Here is a 20,613-nt window from a genome sequence, read left to right on the forward strand (position 1 = left end):
CATGAAGCAGAACCATGCATTACAAGCAACACAACAAATACAATCCAACACAGAGGGAAGAGGGATGGAGACGGAAAAAAAGGGGGTTGTGGAACACCGAGAGAGAATGAGACAGAGAGAGAGAGAGAGAGAGAGAGCTAAAAAATAAGGAAAGAGTGAGAGAGAGGGTAAAAAAGTGATATGTTCAGAGAGAACATTTCAATCTGTCCCCATTTATCAACTGCTGGGATCGGCAGAATATCTCAGGGGAGTATTTCAAAAGCAACGTGATTGATGCACATATTACCACCCTTAAATCTCTCAAGCAATACTGCACAGGAGGTCAGGGTGTTCAACAAAAAGAGCTTTTAATCTTAAAACACCTCTATACGATGAGGTCACCAGAGGTTTTAGCAATGGTGGGGCCAAATTGGACCTCCTGCGCTCACAGTGTGGGGCCTGGGGCCAATGCAGAGCTCTCAATAATGAAAATTGATTTAAATTGAGATCTTTGGCTTCTTAATGGATGACACTGAGGAATATTCTTGTCGAGGGAGTGGGGATCTCAATATGGCACTTATAAAAGGCCCATCAATAATGTAAGGCCAGCATATAAAACATTCACAGACTGAGTCAAGGCTCTGTACTCAGGCAGCTCTGCTCCAGGATATGCATGAGAATACTGTGAGAAAAATTATCTTCATCTACTTGAATATGGAATAAAGCTTTCACCTATAAGACTAGCATTCTCAACCTTTGTCCCATCTCCCTATTGATTCAAATGTGTGGGAGCTGCACTTTTCTGTTCACTGACATGCTGTGGCAGAGGGGGAAGAGATGGCCATTGTGTTTCCACTTCCTTTCAGATGCTTGACTGGTTGGATCATGGAATGATTATGAGTGAGTTACCATGTTAGGTGGCAACTGTTCAGAAAGCAGCAGTGGATCTTTTACTTGTAGTCTTTTACAAGTAAAAATTGTATTACACAGCTGGTTGATGTGGAGTTTACTTCAACGTATTATATGTTGTATAGTTAGCCTATAAGAATGCATCATATTTTATATAATTGCTACACATTTTGAATGTAAAAGCTTAATCAGTAGCTATTAGCTACAACATTTCCCCCTGAAATATGATGGAGTAGAAATATGAATAAAGAAATATTCACGTAAAATACCAATCTCTCAAAGTGGTATCCAAGTACACTTCTTTCCATCGATAAAACCAAATAAAATAGAGCAGAGCAGAGTAGAGAAGAAAGGCAAAGAGAAGAGAGGAGACGAAAAGAGAAGAGAAGAGATGCAACACAGGCACAGAATGGTTAAGTTCCAATCTTGCAAAGCAGGCATTGCACAGCATGTCCTCTGGATGGACTCCTCTGATATTTAGACATCAACTACCACGAGGCTACCTACATTAAAACACTCATCTTAATAAGCTTAAGTTACACTTGAAACACATGAAATTGTCAAACCCAAAAACATCCATCACTGTAACTCGGTAATAACTTCACGCCGTCCATTTGGCAGTGGGCATTTGCAACGAAGCAGAGAGGTCACAAACAGAGGTCGACTACTGCTTACTAGTATTTACATATTACTGCAGTCATAGTCTCTGAAGACAAACAAATTCCTCACAAAAGGAAGCCACCTCTACAGGAACTCCAAAATAGCAAATATACTGAGTACATTTTCTTAAAAAAGTTCAGTTGGCTCGTCTCTAACTATTCTCTCAGTAAAGGATTTTAACAAAAATAAAAAGAGCCAACATTATCAACCCATGAACCACTGCTGGCATCCTCTGCTAAAGGATTATGAAATCCACTACAGAACACACAGCTCATAATGACTTTACTCTCTGGCAACACAGTGAAAACTCAGTCAAAACTTTTTTTTAGGTTTAAGTGAGCCAAGGTTTTTGAGAAAGCTCTTGACGTTTAGTCAAGGTCTTCAAAACTTAACTTCTGCAAGCGTTTACAGAAGGACAACTGTTAGTAGAAACATAGAGCCAAAAGTGGTGGTTGACTTGCTCACAATGACTCACATGTCAGCATTTGAAATTAATAGTAAATGGAAAGGGAGCAAAGAAAGAGATGAGGAAGAGGATGAGTAAAATGAAAGGACACCTTAGCACATTCCCACATTAAAATGCATGAAGGCAAGCCTCAGATCCTTGAGTAAACCTGTTCATGCTTTACCGAGTTGCACAAATTCAATTAAGCATGCTTTTCCCTCTCTTCTCCAACTGGACCCTTCCCCTCACACCCAGCGCTTCATACACACACGCAGGCAGACAGAGACAGCCTATGCCTTTGTTGGGCCCCCAAACTCCTTCCAGAAACATAGAAATACACACACACACACTCCCCCCACCCAAAGCAAAACCTCCTCCCATCCTACCAATAGTGCAGTGTTCTCCGTTCCAGCCCGGACTGCATTCACATTTGCCGTCCTTGCAAGTGCCATGTTCGTTGCATCGAGGGTGACACGCCCTCTGGTCACACCCAGTGCCCATCCAGCCGTCGTCACAGCGGCAGCTGCCCGACACACAAATGCCATGGCCACCACAGTCCGCTGCACAAATCTCTGTGGGAGACAGGGACATAGAAAAAGACAAAAAAGAGAGTGGGGGAAGACAGACATAAAAGAAGGAAGGGGGGTGGAAGTGGGATGGAAAGGGAAGACAAGGCGGTGACGGGACGAAGCAACAAGGGTGAAGAAAAGACAAATCCAGGAGTTATTGTCAAGGAAAGGCGGCCACGCTCCACTACCTTGTCTGATGGCAGCTGAAAAGAAATTCCTGCACCTCATAAGGGGCAATCCTTTTTGACAATACAAATCTAATAAGTCCATTACAAAGAAAAGACATGGATTGTGGTGGCCTTAGCAGACTTATTCTTCTCTCTTCCCTCTTCTCCTCTCTGTAAATTCATCACTTTCTGCCGCAAAGGAGGTGGAGAAGAAAAGATACGCTGCTCTTGTAAAAATGGCAACATTATCAGCACTGCCATTTTGATTACACTGTAAATGTTACTGTATTTCCCTTGTTGTACATGCAGTGTTCAAGGCTTTGCCATATGTTTAACTATAGGCTACAGGCACGAGGCGAAGCTCAATAAAATGTTTCAGGGCATAGAATGTCAATATGCTGTTTTTATTCTACCTAAGTGCAGTGTACCAGCGGAAGAAGTACACTCATGGAATGAAGCAGACTGAGAGACAGAGCCACAGTAAAGCTTGGCTGGCGCTATTGTGTGGCAGCTGAAAGACCTCCCTGACAGGCTGTGATAGAGCCTGGGACATTACCCACGTCTCATGAACTCAAGGGAGAGTATGACAAGACGCAAGCTCAAAGAAATTAAACACTGACAGATTTATTATGAATCTCATTGAAATGTTAACCTCTTTATTAACTATGCTGTTAAAAAAGAGGCTTAGCAGTATGGGCAGTGAGGAACAATAGCTATGTATTCCTGGGTTATTAGCCAAGCTAATTCAGATATAACCACAGGGGACGAAACTGGAGGTAAAATCTTTTAATAAGTCAATTACTGCCTTTAGAGTGTCTATTTTGTCATTGCTACAAATTGAATTTGAGTGGTATTTTGAGCCACAAACCATACCATGACATTACCAGCTTAAAAAGCTTTAAAAAAATCACTCTCCCCTGCTAATTACAGCTCAGCATATTGTTAAACTATGAAAATGCTAATTTTACATCTGACTTTTGATTTAGAGGCACAGTATGCTCGCAGCATTTGTATCAGTGCCCCTTATGACTGCTTATATACACACACAAACAAAAATCATTATATATATATATAAACATAAAATTTCAGAATAGGATTCAGTTACAGAGGTTTGCTTATCAGTCTTTTTCTAACTATTCATTGTGGATCTGTGCCTTCTATATCCTCTAAAGACATGATTAACACAGTTAAATAGAGGTGCTAATGAACCTAATGAACATCTTGAGTGATCTCATTAGCACATAAAAAATGCAAGAAAAACGGACCATAGCAGGTCTTCTCTCAGAGTTATTACAACACACACAGGTCAGAGAAAACAGACTCAAACTGACTGCGAGACAACTGTTCACTTGGAGCACAGGAGAAAGCTTTAACGTGATAAAGATGCAATTACAGCCTGCAGGCAAACCCTCATTATCCGTGGCCAGAGGAGTCCACAGTGAGAAATACCCCCATCCCCATGATGGCCGTTACCATTTGCACTAAAGGACCGTGTAAACAAACTTTCCTCTGGGTGGGAGAATGGCAAAAATGGCATAAAAACACACATATTAAAGGACATAAAACCTCAGGCATTGTTTTATGGCTTGTAACAGTGTTACTACCAACTGTGCACACCCAGGTTGTACTGTTCCAAAAACCACATGAGAAAATGAGTTTGTGATTTAAAAGTATTGGGGAGGGGGTATTAAAGAATCTTGAAGGATGTATTGAACGCTTTCCATCTTTTTCTTCCTTCAAGTCTGCAAGGTTATTGGCTGCTAGCTGTTCTACCACTACCAAACTACCAAGCTTAGTGTTGTATTAGACCACAGAAAGCTCCACAATGAAAAGGATAAAGGCGGATAAAGAGCCAACTCATCATCATTTACAGAGCTCTTTCTCTGCGAGGCAAACTCAGACTAACTGCCCATTTCCCTCAAAATCCCTGGGATTACCTAATAGGTCATTGTGTCTGCTTGGAATATAAAGGGACTCGTGGATCCAAGTGACTGCTGGACTAAAACTCTCACTTCCGAAATATTTTGTGAGAATACAAATTATGTTGTCTAAATGAAAGCAGCTGAAGGCCGCAACTGTATCAGCATCTGCAAAAACAGAGCTCATGTACTGATTACCAACACATAAGAGGCCTGATCAAACAGAGCTGTCTGACGCTGTAATCTGCCAGATAATGACCATAAAACATGAATACAGTGTCATATGAGCATTTATATGTGTGGAAAACTGTGAAATTCTTGAGCTGGCTTTACAGTTAAAATAAAAAACACCCTTTTTTTTATGGAACTTTTGAATTTGCCCACACTGCAAGTGAATGATGTTACATACCTACATTTGACATCTCTTTAACTACCTCTACCACTGAGTTCACTGTGGTTTTTCAGTAAAATACGTCTTTGTTAAGTCTGAGCAGGCTGCTGTCAGTGCTAAATCTAAATTGTGGAGGACATTTTTTCATCCTTACAGCCTCATGAAGGTACATTCTAGCTGTAAAATGGTATATTGTGCTGGGCCTATTCCTGACTACCAAGGGAGAACATTCCCAATGGATAAAATGAAAACAATGGGAACAATCCTCCATGGCAGAAGAAGCTTTCATCAGCTGTGATCCTTGTGGCAACGTGAACAAAGCCAGAACTGAAGAAATAGCATTAACTTGCATTATCTCTGTCTGATTATGCCTCTGACAAAATCCCCACTATGCGTGTTTCCCCTCTTTTCTGTGACTGCCGGCTAACCATGTGGAGACTGAGGATGAAACCATTTGTAAAAGAAATACATTTTGAGCGAAATCAACCAGAGTCTGATTGCTAGCAGTCGACCTCCAACTGATCATTGATGTGAATAATTGAGGCTTTTATGTGAGCCATTTTTGTTAACATAATCAGAAATGTTTACTTCTGTGAGGAGTCTAGCAATTATCAAACTTTTATTAAATCAAGCAGTGAAATAAATTCTGACAAAAAAGGCAAGGATGTTATCAGGGATGAACTGATAGCGATGTCAAGGTTATTACATGTCTATTGTGAGGTAGTAAACTAAAGTTGCATTATACTGAAAGGCAAAACTGTGATGACTATTTGTCAGGAGTTGCGGATCGATAAGCATGAGAGATTATATAACTGAGAAATGTCTAACTACAAACAAAGGCATGACTGAGGTTTCATCTGAACGCAGCTGTGACAAAACTGAAACCTTCAACTGTTGTATTACATTATTTCTTATTTTTTCTCTTACTCACTTTATAGTTAAATTCATGCAGCAGCTCTACTTGAATGGTTACCCTTAAGGTCCAGGTCCGATAATTATTCATCTTTAAGAGGCTGCTTTTCCCACCCAGAAAAAATTCCATCTTGGCAAATTAAATTAACTTGACCTATGAAATAATTTCTGGCAATGCACTGATTTATTTTCTACTTGGTAATACAACAATCAAAATTGGCACTGCTTTGTGAAAGGAAATGTGTACTCTTATCTGGGGGAAGCACTCACCTGTAGAGCAGTCATGGCCTGTCCAGTTGGGATCACAGCTGCAGGTTCCGGCGTCTGCCAGGAAAGCTCCGTGTCCTGAGCACTGGTCCATGCAAGAGGCCCTGGGGCTCTCACATCCTGGCCCGCCCCATCCCACAAAGCAGTGGCACTCTCCCTGGACACATACCCCACGGCCTGAGCATGTTGGGTCCAGGCAGTCCACTAAAAGGGTTGCAAAAATACAGTTTCGAACACGTCAGCCACCTGCTGTTTCCCTCTTTGAGAAACAACCTGGTGTCTCTATTTGAGCTTGCAGTGGGCTGCAGCTCAACTGCAGCTGCAACTGTCTTAGCACATGTACAATAAATGTACAGCGAAAACACACAGATAATTGCATGAGGAGACCCAATTCCTCTAAAATCAAAATTTACCAACAAGCAAATTAAATGGCTGTTTTCAAACTGAGGCTTGCAGCACCAACCTACAGGCGCTGCCCACACTCCTGCTGACACTTGCCCATCATCTCATAATGAAAAGAATTTGCAAAGATGGAAGGTGTCTTGGCAGAGGCATTTTTCTCTAAACTGAAAGCCACAGTGATGAGTAGTTCAGAACTGGAAAAATTAAAACCCACATTAACAGAATGTAAAGGAGAAAATTGAGTAAGTAAGGAAAGTAAGACTTCCTAGGCAAACAATTCTAGTTTACAGAAGTCTTGCACTGGCTTCTGTTTTGTACACTGCGTAATTGTACAAGGTATCAGTTCAATTAGTATGCAAAAATTAAATTAACGCCTGTTTCTATAGCATCCTTTCCTCTGACATGCTGTTAAATGAGCGCTAACTTTGTAAGGCACTAGAGTAGTGGGAGCATGCAATCACAATAATGACGCTCTCTTTACCAGACAATATCAGCATAGCAAACACAGATGGCAAATGGGCGCCATGCAGGAGCAATGTCTAGCCACTGAGAGCAGCAGGCCGCGCCATGGCAGCTCCCCTTTACTGTGACATAAATGGATATAAAGGCCGTTATAGTAGACAAACAGGATCCCTTGCCTCTTAGCAGATGGTTTGGGCACAAGGCACAAAGATCAGAGGCTAACTGACAAGAAACTCTCTCCTGGCAATTAATCATTGTGCCTGAAGGTCGCACGGAAGAAAGGTAAAAATGTTAAAGGGCCCTGGTCCACATTCCCCTCCACTCCTTATGGCTAGCACTCTACCCAAAATAGAATGGGGGCCTATGGATGTCACAAACCCCCATTTATCAAACTCTCAGGGTCCATTTTTCATCTTGAAATGAGAGCCTTCAAGAGCTGACAAACACAATGGCTCCTTCAATCTTATCTGGTCAAGCCTTATCCAGGATCATGAATGTGGAGTTCCTAATGGATTAACATCAGACTTTCTGCCTGAAATTCAGGCAATAAATGGACTGTTTCGATTAACGTGATGCCTTATATACATGATTTATATTGAAAAAGTCACCTAGGATGCATATTGCGAAGTGTTATGGCTGCAATGCTCTTCATAGAGGATGCACTGTCTTTACTACCAGATAGACTCTTAAATTAAGCCATACCAACCTAATAACTGTTCCCATTATGAGGATTCTTCTAAAATGTCATGCACTAACAAGCTACATTAGTGGTAACAGCAGCCATATAATGTAGGAGTTTATAAGTTTAGGATACATTAACCATGACTTATTAAAACAATCACCTTCTTCACAGTTTTCTCCTTTGTAGCCTGGGTTGCAGATACAAGTTCCCACGATGCAGGTCCCATGGCTACTGCATGTGATGTCAATGCACTGGTTGGTGGGAACGTCACATTCGGAGCCCTTCCAGCCGCTGTGACACATGCAGCGACCTTTAAGGTATTGACCATTCCCACTGCATAGCACTGGACAGGCAGCTTTGAAAAGAGCAGACAGCATACATCCATTTGAATGGACCCCTCCAACCATAGCTTCAAAGAATAGTGAGTGTGTGCTAAGCCTCGATCTGACAATGAGCCTCTGACCAAAATGTTAAAAGGTTTCCTTTCTAGTATGCAATATGCGGCACAAATTACTTCACTTTAGCATCCAGATGTGACCAAAATTCTAACAAAACCAGACAACAAGTGTCGACACAATGGCTGTTGTGTAGCTGTTGAAATGAAAAAAGAATTGAATAAAAAATGTCAGATATGGATGTGAAGATGTAACCAAAACTACTATGATTCTAACACATTGCCTTGAGTCGTTTTTCATGTAATCATTGGTGAAAAATGGATACAGCCTTGGTTTCAGTAATTGAAAGAATGAGTCAATACCAGCCCTATAATCTAAAGCCTCTTCACTATATGGTTATTCCGGAGTTCTTTTATATGTAACACTATAGGCCATTAGGTGAGCTAGAGATACAAAGGAATCATCAGGTGAAGCAGTGGTAATTCAATAAGAAAGATCTGAAGTACAATAAAAAGTAATTGTAAGATTAAAATGTCTTTGTTCTGGCCACACAGTGAATATAATTTGGTCAGGCCCCTAAAACGTTATGTAGCTGAATGATGTCGATCAATAAAGACATTATGACTGAGGGTGTGACTCACCTCGCCCACAGTCAGGTCCTTTGAATCCTAAAAAGCAGTGACATGTTCCAGCAACACAGTCACCGTTCCCAAAGCAGTTACTGGGACAGTCATCAATAGAATCTGCAAGAGAGCAATCAAGAGCTTTTCTGAGTAATGTGGTTTGAAAAATAATTTTCCTCCCACTCATTTTCTCTGGGTTGATTATTATCCTTTCGCTAATGACAGTGATAAGCACAGGCTCCGATCCTGTCAACATTTCTCTTTCACTGCAAAACATTTTTGAGTGTTACTAATGTTTCACCCAGATGGGAGGATTCTCAAGAAAAATACACAATTTCTGATTATCTGGGCTTCTATCAAAAGTCACAAACTAAATTCTCAGAAGTTCCGATGCACCGGATGTGATAAGTGACATGCATCATTTGACAAAAATTATTTGATGCTTTTTTGGCGCACTTCAACCAGACGATTTAAAGCATCAGCAACACTGGAACCTGAATTTCCCCACCGCCATGGGTAATGTTACTGGATCATATTTTCTTCTATGGTCTGATTTTCAGTCTGCTTTCTGTATTTGCAGAACAATGAGTAGACTAGGCAGACTACTTTGTGTTCCTGTTTTGTCTATTCATTACAATGCTATATATATATATATACACATATTTATATATATGTGTGTGTGTGTGTGTGTGTGTTCTTTTATTATATCATCAATCATATCTTTGAAAACAACCTCTATCAGTTCTGTATAAAAGAACAAAATGAACAAATTGACAAAACGATGAAAATTGCGTTGGAATACACAAACCGTATTTTAGCACCTCGTCTATATCTAGTTGTGCTCAAATAAAACAGTGTGCGATTTCATCACCAACCCCCAATCATTTAATCTGATTCAGAGAGTATTTTCTACGGTGGCTGGTGTTAACAGATGCCTTACCATGTACACAGGACACAAAAATAAGAATGTGATTTTTTTTAACATAGCATGTGAAACAAATGCCTTATGAGACAACCCTTCCAAAAATAAAAAAAATACCTGTACTCGTAAATGCATACAAAAATTGTTTTCTATGATATGAATGTTCTCAATCAGAAAACATCAAATTAAATGTTGAACACAAGATGGCCCTGACTGTTCTATATACATGCTTACCCTCTACTCCCTTTAAGTTGTGAATGAACTTCCATTGCTTTATTACTGTATCTTTCTTTGTTTCCTCACGACCTTAAGGAATTTGCAAACAATTAGCACCACATTCTCCATAATTTCCTCCATTGATCCCTCTAACTATATGAAATAAATTGGCAAAATAATTATTTCTGCTACCATGCTCTGACACTAGCTTGTATTACAAAGAAGAGTGACCGCTGATCTCTGAGGCACTCGACAGCAGCAGAATTCTGAAACATGATGCTCACTGAATTAAGCCCGAAATGGTGCTGAAAAATATTCAATCTTGTCCATTGCCTTCAGGCAGCAGAAGCTCTGAGGCAAAACTTACTGAACAAAGAATCTCTTGTGCTCCACAAAGGGCTAGAAATGTGAGCCATGGATTCAGCTTCCCTTTACTCTGGAGAGTCAATCATCACTGAGGATGCAACGCAAGACAGAGAGAGAAGACAAAGAGAGAGAGGGAGAGAGAGATAGAGGCAGACCAGAGATACAGTGACAAGAGGAGAGAGGCAGTGAGCAGAGATACGCTGCTGATGTTTTCAGTGCTGCAGGCTTGCCTTTGTCATGTTGGGTTAGTGAGGGGATGCAGAGGATACTATCCTCTAGGGTGGTGGAGGCAAATCAGCATTTTGGTGGGGTTTTGATGGTTTCCAACAATAATATCTACCTACAGTAGGGAGTTTGGGCTTATTTTTGCTCAAAGCTAGTGAAGGCAACAGTGTGTGTGCATATGTGGTGGGGGTGGGTGGCATGGGGGTAGTAGTTGGTGATGTGTGGCCATTAGATACTCCTCCCAGAAGTACAATTATGCAGTAGAGATTCCTGACACGGATCTTGCAGCTCAAGTATATAGACTGAAAAAAAAAAAACTAAGTGTGGTTGTAATTAATTGTTCACCAAGCAAGGCCATCAAAGATCCAACTTAAGCTGCAATCGACTGACATACTAAGCGGACAGGTATTCTACATTAATGTGCCTCTAATTAAGGTTACCCTATCTTTAACTATCTTGGGTATGTCTTTACTGAACAACAAACCATCAAATCGAACATATTTAATTGAGTAATCTTGAACTGCAGTGCTTCCATTCTGAATGCGGACACACTTTAGTAGACTACACACTCCCCATGTCTATTGCCTGTGTTTCCTCTGAGAGCAGGCAAGGAAGGCCATGAATATCTCTTAGCCACACACTCGACATAGGCCAACGCATAAATCATGGATTCAAGCAGAGCTTCATTGAAATTCATTACCCTTCATATCAGGGGAGCTAACTATTGTGTGAGTTTCTCCAGTCGGTGAGGAAAGAGTAGCGTGCAGCAGGCAGGTTTAATCAGCGCCTTGCCATGCTCTCAGAGGATGCTCAGCACCTTTGAATGATGGGCTGTTGTGTACAGAGAGAGCCTCCACTATAGAGTGAGACAGGATATAGAGTAAGACATTGGTGCTGGGTCTTTGCCTCCCTTTGCTTTGCTCCCCTGTACAGGAAGCCGTGTCGGGGTTGAAGCATGTCTGGCACCAGGCAGCAGGGACAAATGGCTTCATGCTCCAGAGGGCTGTGATACAAAACATTCAGTAGGACACATTTCACATTGCCATGGAGCCACAGCCAAGTAATGAGGAGCAGCCCAGATTAAAGACAGGGACACTCTATCCCACCAGATGTATTATGACATGGCTATGTGTAACAAGCCAACCTTTCATTTAATACATGTGAGGAGCATGAAGACGAGTTTTCTTACCAACTCTGTCAGAAACACTGAAATTATCTTACTGTTAGTGTCCTCTAAACAATGCAGCATGTGTCTCACAGTGTGCCTGTTCTGGATATTGTTCACATATATTTCTATGCCTGTGCGGCTGTATTTGAAGGTCAACTCTTTCTCTGCACGGCTCAATACAATTCAGGCAGTTGGTGAGATTCAATTTCTGCTGAAGGGCACTTAACCGGTGACCCATTTTAGAAAGGGCCCCTATGCCTCCCTCTGAGCTCCTGTGGGCAGATCAGCTCTGATACAAATGAACAGAGGCAGAATTCAAGCTCTGACTAACTCTGCCCCACCCCATCCTATCCCCATTCCCATCCGTTGCATAGAATACCTTATCTAGTTGTGTTTTCTCTGATGCAAACCACAGGGGGTCTTCAAGCACACCCATTCAAGACGAAATAAGCAAAAGTAAACATGCTGCCCTGACACCCTCTTCTTGTGTCATATCATATATTAAGTATTGAATTACAGCTGTTGTTGGCACAGCAAGGGGGCATCTCTTGCCTGTCTCCACTTGGTGTTACATTGGTGTTGAGGACAGCCTCTCATCGATCTGCTGCCTGGCACAGCCCCTGTCACAGATGGACTCTGGCCCAGGAGCTTTTAATTAAAGAGCATGCGAGAACAGCTCCCAGCTGCCATCCCTGTGAAAGTCGACACCTCGGGCCCTCTCACACCTTGCTTGATACAGCAGTGCTAATCAAAGGCGCTTTAGGGAGAACAAAGAGGAGCGTACAAAACGAAATCACCTCCACAAAGGAGGACGTATGTCTGAAACACAGCCGTGTGCCACACAGAGTTAGTCAGAGGAGAGAAATATCTTCCCTACTTTGATATATGGAAAGTAGATGGAAATTGGAGCAAATCATGATCAAAAATGGCACTAGCAGGAGGGTACAATCATACTTTGAATTGTATGCAAATGGTTCCCAGAAGCTGGACCCCTGATTCGCTCGGAAGACACTCAGGCTAATGAGGATATTATGATCTCTCAATACCCTACTCAGGGGCATGGCAGGATAGCACTGATGTCCTGATTTTTGTAATATTCATCTTCACCTTGATTAACCTGCACTTTCCTTGGCTATTGAAATCTGCCTAAAACTGCCTCTGACTCATGCCCCAAGTCTGGGCTGTTTGCTGTGGAGTGCTGCTGGTTGGTATTATAGGGATTATGTGGATTGCTATTACAGGTTTCAGCAGCAGGTCATGCCCAGGGCGCTCACCTATGGCAGTGGTGAGGAAGGAGACAGTTTCAGTTTCTTTTCCGTCGTTGTAGATGGCCAGGTGCCAGATGCCTGAGTCCATGTACTGAATAAAACCTGTGTCGTGTGTGGTGATGGGTACCAGGCTCCGCTGCATAGCCACAGTCCCCTCCAGACCGTGGATGTCCTGGGCCAGGAGCCGCCGCCCATCCAAAAGCTCCACAAAGTCAAACTGCAGACAGACACACAGAAAGTGAGAAAGACTGATAGATGGACCGCAGACACGCCATTAGAGTGACACATGAGACTTGAGTGCTTTCAGCCCTCTTTATAGCGGAGCATCATTTGGTCTGCATGAATAACTCATCATTCCAGAGGAGCCTGAGTAAGTCTTGGCACATGGTGCCTGGATGGGCTGTGATAATTTCATAGTTCAGATATCTTATATGAAAGCTTTGTTTAAAACTATCAAAGTGAAAAAAGCGAAGCTGGGGGGAAAAAAATTAAAGCTAGTGTTTACCAAATAACATCTGCAACAATTTGCAGTCAGTAGCGACTCAATGAATACCAATGAGACATTTCATTTTCATCTACATAAGGAAGGGAATCATGACTGATCTGCCACTCTATGTGTAATCAGTCAAAGCACCACAACTCCACTCGAGATTATTTTCTTTGAAGTAAAAAGAGAAAAAACGGCAAACATGATCTTTTGACTGAAAAATAAATAACACTGGACATTAATGCAAACAAAAATCATGTTATTAACAATTTGTTCAACTACAGTTACATTTACAGCAGAAACCTAAACTCCAGGATCCAGGCAGTCAGACGTGATTAATAACATGATATATCTGAGTCTGTGCTGCACATAGATGCGAAATTAGTGTAAAGAAAAATCTCCCCCAAGCCCTGTATCTTTGTGTGATTCATTGATGATATTGAACCTGAAAGAAATTTGCGTCAAATCCTTTCTGCAACAAAGAAAGTGATTCATAATACAATAAAGAGATTTATGAATTGGTTTGTATTCATGACACGCTCCTTCATGGTTAGATAGATTTTTTTAAACAATATCCCAATTTATATTCTGTGGCAGAGGAAGAATAGAAAAAGAACCTGAGGCATGATTGTAATTTACAGCTACTCATTTACAATTTACTACTGTCTTCAAAACTGTCCTTTCATACAACTAATAACCACAACAAAAACACATAAACTGTACATACATTACATACAGTTACAGTCAAATATTTCCCACCTGTGTGTGTGACGGAGGTAGGCCTCTCCTTCCATAGATTCCCACTAAGGCATCTTTACTCAGGGACACATTAAACTTCAGGTACATGGGATGATCAATGAAGACCTGGGACCTCCAGAAGATACCAGGAGGAATCTGCTGCGCGACCTTGCGCCCCACGTCAATCTCGCCCATATCTATATAGCTGTCATCTGGGAACAAGCTGTCCAATTTGCCTGCATTGCACACAAAGTAAATCGGTCAAAGAGATCACACCATTAATCCAGTGTGTGGAGGGCAGAGGGAGTCAGTCTGCTGAAGCATGATAGTCTGACCATATCACAGATATTCAATCACATCCTTGACAGCCAGGGAAAAAAAATGTTATGAATGACCATTGCCAGCAGTCCCAATTCCAATGAAGGAGAGAGTACAAAAGAAAGAATAATCTGACTGAACATCAGTCTGATCCTCAAATAAAACTCTTGTTACGTCCTGAAGTATTTTGTGTTTTTTGTATGAAATGGTAAATACAAAAATCCTCTTTAAAATTAAATTTTGAAATGCTGAAATGTTTCAGTACCAGGTAGCATTGATTATTTCAAAGCACTGACATCCTATCATTGAACTGAGGATCAAACTACACTCATTTTGTCTAGACTGCAGCAGACATGGTAAGTTTAGTGAGCAGTTTTTTTTTTTTTTATGATCTGCACACATTTAATAAATCTTGTTCATCAAAGTAAATAGTGATGAAAGGTTCTAAAAATATGATTTAAAAGGCTGAACATATGGAGTGGAAAAGGTGTGAAAGATACAACTGCTTCAACACTGTGATAAAATACAGTTATAATAAAACAAAAAGCAATAAAGTGAAAATTGTAATTATAGTAGAGAGGGATCTCTTATAGTTGTACCCGCTCAGGTACTAGCACACCCACTGCCAAAAATTGTCCATATGCTCCATAATACACCATATATTGGACTCCGTGGAAATGGCAACATCTGTTTGCCCATGTAGATGAGCTAATTTCAGCAGCAGAGTCTACTAAAGCAGACGTCCATACAAACTACCCCCAGGACTTGGTGGCAGACACGGCTTTAGGTTACACGTGGCACGGCAGATGGCGGTCTTCTCAAAAGTCCATCAGTGGCATTGGGTTTTATCACAGAGGACGGGACACACTCCCCGTCTCCCAGACCTGGGCTTTACATAATGCTACAACACGCAGGCTCGTTCTCCACATGTTGGGGTTGTGTTTGTATTTATGCAGCACATTAATGGTGTACTCATCAGGTTGTTTAAATAAATCATAAGCCGAGACCAGTGATAATGGACCTCATGGTTAAATAAATGGTTGTTGTTCTGCAAGCTAAACTACAACATAATACTTTGATGGAAAGACAGGGCTCAGATAGAGAGAGCTAGACTGAATTTCAACACGGTACACATCTGCATCACCTTGATAAAACATCAGATAGATCATCATTGTTTCTGGTGACAGCACAGCAGAATGAGACTTATTTAGAAAACTATGGCTATTGATTTCCTATCAGCAACGGCTGCCATGCAAGGGTCTAAGCTGAGCTGTAGTCATGCTTGTTGTTAGCTAAACACACTTTCTGCTGTCTGGTAAATGAAAAAGACAACTCCTGGATTCATCTATATGGTAATGACCCCATCTTCTACCTATTGTAGTCTGCCAGTGGCAAATCACATGGTTAAATCTGGGGCCATTTGTTCGAGAATGGAACAGAGCAAACTTTCCTCGAGTCGAGCAGTTGGTACCGTGGGGTGAGCACATGCTTTCTTTGGCTGCCAGGAAAGGCAGCCCAGACTAGGAGATGAAAGGATCACATCCGTTCTGAAGAGGACAGAGTGGCTAATCCCCCTCCAGCCCCTGGATACTCCGTCCCTTAAGCTGTCCCATTTTCTCCCTCCAGGAACAAATAACACTTTCCCCCTTACAACAACTTTCATAGGATTACAATGCAGATCTCTTTGCATACCATGGAGACATGTGAACACAATGTGAAACTGGATAACCAAATAATAACAAACTAGCTTGAGCTCCAAAATGTCATCTGTAAACTTTAAGATTTGAAAAACTTTTTTCCTTGTGCAATGTCGATTTTTTTTCTCATGTGGGTGGAACAGTGTATACAGTCAACAGAGATTCATGCCAATCATCTCAGACATAACATCATCTATATTAAGATATGTTTACTCAAATATCATTTGGAGGAAAAAACAACTGTGTTCATTTAATTAAAATATGGTATCCTTCTAAAGATTGCACTTACTGTCATCTTTTCCCTTGCGGTCTGGTATTTCCAAGCCTGTGTTGCCTAGTGGTGGCAAGCTCAGATCCGTGGGAAAGGGTAGGCCACTTGTATTGTCCTCTGACAGCTGGTACATCTGTCTCTGCATGGGCTGCAGGTGCCAGTTTAATCCAAAAAGGTGCATGGCTGAAATATTAAACATAAGACAACCTCAGAATTCATTTATGTTAAGATTACTCTGAATTAATTTTACCTAAGTAAAAAAGATACTCAATACAAAGAGCCCCAAAAAGTCTAGAAGTTTATTCTGTTTTCTTTTATTTTTAGAAATTATCCAAAGGTGACAGCTGGGAGATGGAATAACAGGACGTGAATTCCATAGGATGAAGAACAATACACGGTTTAATGGTTAATGGCATTTTTTTCAAAAGTGCTGAGTAGTAAGACCAGCAGATGAATGCTATCCTGACCTCGCGAGACAACATCTGTCTCTCCACACCAACATTGGCATGGACCATCCCCAGTGCCTTGTCATTTTTCCAACCCCATTACCTTTCCATTCCCCTGCAAAACTAGGGGACAAAAGGGAAAAAAAACACATCAGCAGGGAGACACCAGGGGTGTTTCAATGTGAACACACTGGATGAAGCATGCTGATATTTTACAAGGTCGACAAAAGAAATGTCCTTTGGAACAATGGCAGTAGAGTGCAGGACAGAGGAGGAGGGGCTGACCATGACAGATTACCAATAAGAGAATGGACAAGACGAGCTTAGCAAGGCAAAAACCACCTTGGAAGTCAACAGTCAGCAGAAAAGGCCCAGAAACTCAATATAGCTATTTTATTGGTTTGTTGGTTCTGTTAAGCTCCTCAAGTAAATAACCACGCAATTCAATTATAAAGAGTGAAATTATCTGACAGTTATTAGACCGAAGCCGGGAGTAAGACCTCTCCTGTCCTTTCAATGTTATTTTCTTCAAATGTGTTTCCTTTTTCCCTATTATAAGAGCATACACTACTTCATGTCATTAATAAGCCTTTCAGTGACTGTTCAGACAACACACACTGTGCCCATCATTATTTGAATACATAGGGAAAAAAATTGTCAGTGGCTTACAGATTCATGACATGCATAAATTTTAACGAATTATCATAGCTTAAAGTTTTATACATAAATTCAGAGTTTATTTTCTTTGGCTCAAAAGCACAGTTGTCTATTTATCTATCTATTTGTGTTTGATGTATTTAGGTTAATGCCAATCAACAAGTCAAACAGACTGTTGAATGTGTTTGAAAATGAGGTAAGAACACAATGACTATGACTGGGATCCTCAAAATCTAGTCTGTCCATCAACAATATGCACAAGCACATGTTGTGAGCACATCACCTGATCTCAACTCACTCAGGACCTCTCGTCTGCTAATGAAAGTTTAATTCCTTCAAAGCTGAGACACAGGAACTGTGTGTTCAGGGTGGCAGCAGACTATAAAATTAAAATCAAAATTAAAATTAAATCCAACTAAGGTAGCTGTCATCTTAAGTATGATGGTATTATTATTTGTTGTTTTTAGTCCTGGAATATGAACCAGGTGCTTCTCAGAGCTGAAAATTAATAGTTTTGTTTTTCTTTCAAATGAAACTGGATATTCATGATGCGTTAAAATAATAGCTAATATTATCAAGATAGACCCTGGATTAACAGTACCACAAGCTTACTGAAATATTTAGATTAGATTAATTTGTGAACAAAGACAATACAAACATTCCCTGACAGGATGAAAGTTCAACAGCGACACCAGTATCTGTTCTGTGTCTGTCCAGAGCCTGTGGAAATGATTGTGTCAGTGAAGGACACCCAGTGAAGAGACAGATGGTTTTGTTTGTTATTTTGTAAGCTCAAGAAAGACATTTCTTTTGATTTGTAGCTCTACATTGACTGGCTAAATGGAAAAAAAACAGTCAGTGTATGTTGTTGGCAGAACCATCGCAGAGTCACTAGGCAGGGTGTCAGTCCAAGCGTCCTAGTAATCACGTCTTTGTGAGCCCCGTTCATCCCATTCATCCCATCCGTCCCTAAGGCCTATAATGGAAAATGGTTGAAGAGGCCTCCCATCCTTAAAGATTTACTTGAACTCCTTCTTGGTATCAATGATATGCAGAGCATTGGATCTGAGCCAGCAAAAAGCCTCCTGATTTTGTTTTGCTTGCTTTTCAAACTTTGCAAATACTGTGCATTGACACTTCGAAGGCTGCAGCAATTGGCTGCAAAATGAAGACAGGTTGTAGGAATAACAAGGTACTTCTAATGAGATGGCTACAGGCAGAGACAAGCTGTGTCTGTGTTCCGCCGATGCCACTGACCTGTCAAGAGTACTGAACTTCGTAGCATCGCCCATTCTTTCCTGAGCACATGTTGTGCCCTCCTTTCGCTTATCTCTTGGCAGTAAGTTGGGTCACGCCATGTGCCAATTAGGGAACAGAGGTACTGTAGCACTGTGGTGTAGTGAAGAATTCTCAGCAAATCTCAGGAAGTCAGCGCTTATTGCTGTGGGTCATCTGCCAGCATTCCCGTGCTCCTATTCTCACATCTGAATAGCACCTTCCAAGTAGTGCACACTTCAAGGGAAGCTATGATAAGTAGAATCCTTTTTTTCTCATCTTACTGGTCAAAATGATCAAATACTGAGCATTACTATCTCGAGGTATTTCAAAAAGCCTTAATAGAATCCAGTCATATAAATACCTTGGACTGAAAAATGTTTTTACCATATGGTCAATTAAAAGAAAAATAAAGTTAAATAGACGTTAAACGTGGGAGCCATCGGTTGCTCATTTCACACCTATGTTTACACCACACTTGAATGGCAGTCAATGGTGTAAAACACCACTCTCTGCCAAGCCATGTGGTGGATCATTTATATTTGTACTATGTCAGATATACAGGTATAAAGTTAAGGTAAATATCCATCAAAGCCACCCCTCCACTCTACCACCACATCATTCCATCACTGACATGCCATCTTTCTTCAAACAAAGCGCTAGAAAAAGAGTTAACATAATGCAGGATGACTGGGGATAGCAAAGGTCAGTGTCAAATGTCAAATATCAGCACTGCACAATTCTTAGACTATCGCCATGATCTTTAGCAATCGGCAATGTCAGAGTTTGGACTAATGCACAGTATGTCCTTCCTTCAAAACTGGGCCATTAGAAGTCTGGTGTGAATGATTATTTTTTGCAATATCCATGTGGGGAGGAACTTAATTATATAAATGATACATTTCCATATAAACAGTTGTAGAAAATGAACCAGTTTCTACCTCTGAGACACATCATTCCCATGCTGCATTTCTCTAAAAATAAAGCACTATCAAACAATAAAGTAACATCATAAGGAAACTGACTGGAGTACATTCTTTGTTTATGTTTTTATTTAGTTTATGCTTCAGCTTATACTTTCATTTTCAGTGCATCTTTGGCACATAAATGCATCATTTCCAATGAATATTGAGTATTACTAGATTTTTACTGAAAGCAGAATAAAGGATTTTTTTCTAGGCCACTGAAGTAGCATTGCATGAACAGGAACTTTTTGTACTTGAATAATGTTTGGTCTTTCGATACAGGTAATATTTAAAATTCATAAAACATTCATAGTAAAGGCATTGGAGTAGTTTCTTAAGATTACACATAAGCCAACATTTCATTTTTGAGTGTTGACAAATTTAGATACTGCAAATATCACATTTGCATAAAGAGAAGCCAATTCAAACAAAGCCATAATATTTTACATTGCTGAAAGGCAGACACATGGGCAAAATCTCTGTTGCATAGCTGGATGATTATGCAGTGAAAAATTTTCTAGGACCCAACCTCTTTGTCCTTGGCTAGATACCCAGTGTGAATGAAAGTGAACACAGGAGGATACAGATGACCTTAAAATGAGGAACATATAACAAATGTGCTAATGAGCGAGCGACCACAGAGAAAATAGTGGCGTCTTACACCCCCCACCTTTTTGCACTTCAAAATGTGCCGATTTACAAAGCTGGGACAAAATAAAACCATGCTTCAAGTCAAAACATCTGTCAAGAGGCATAATTGGGTTCATTAGACATCTCACCCAGAGTTCCCAATTACAGGCCTCAATAATTAA

General features: G+C 40.8%; 1 protein-coding gene across 1 annotated transcript in view; it reads right to left on the reverse strand.

The window, feature by feature from the left end:
* Nucleotides 1–20,613, reverse strand: part of tenm4 (teneurin transmembrane protein 4) — a 111,593-nt gene that overhangs the window by 53,108 nt on the left and 37,872 nt on the right. Inside the window, exons 7-13 of the mRNA XM_070828739.1 lie at nt 16,477–16,641; nt 14,194–14,408; nt 12,954–13,164; nt 8,801–8,902; nt 7,925–8,119; nt 6,222–6,422; nt 2,380–2,565 (exon numbers count right to left, since the gene is read on the reverse strand). Coding sequence (XP_070684840.1) covers nt 2,380–2,565; nt 6,222–6,422; nt 7,925–8,119; nt 8,801–8,902; nt 12,954–13,164; nt 14,194–14,408; nt 16,477–16,641 — 1,275 coding nt within the window. The remainder of the gene's footprint in view (nt 1–2,379; nt 2,566–6,221; nt 6,423–7,924; nt 8,120–8,800; nt 8,903–12,953; nt 13,165–14,193; nt 14,409–16,476; nt 16,642–20,613) is intronic.

Source organism: Pempheris klunzingeri, chromosome 4 (genome assembly GCF_042242105.1).
Source record: "Pempheris klunzingeri isolate RE-2024b chromosome 4, fPemKlu1.hap1, whole genome shotgun sequence".
NCBI classification, from domain to species: domain Eukaryota; kingdom Metazoa; phylum Chordata; class Actinopteri; order Acropomatiformes; family Pempheridae; genus Pempheris; species Pempheris klunzingeri.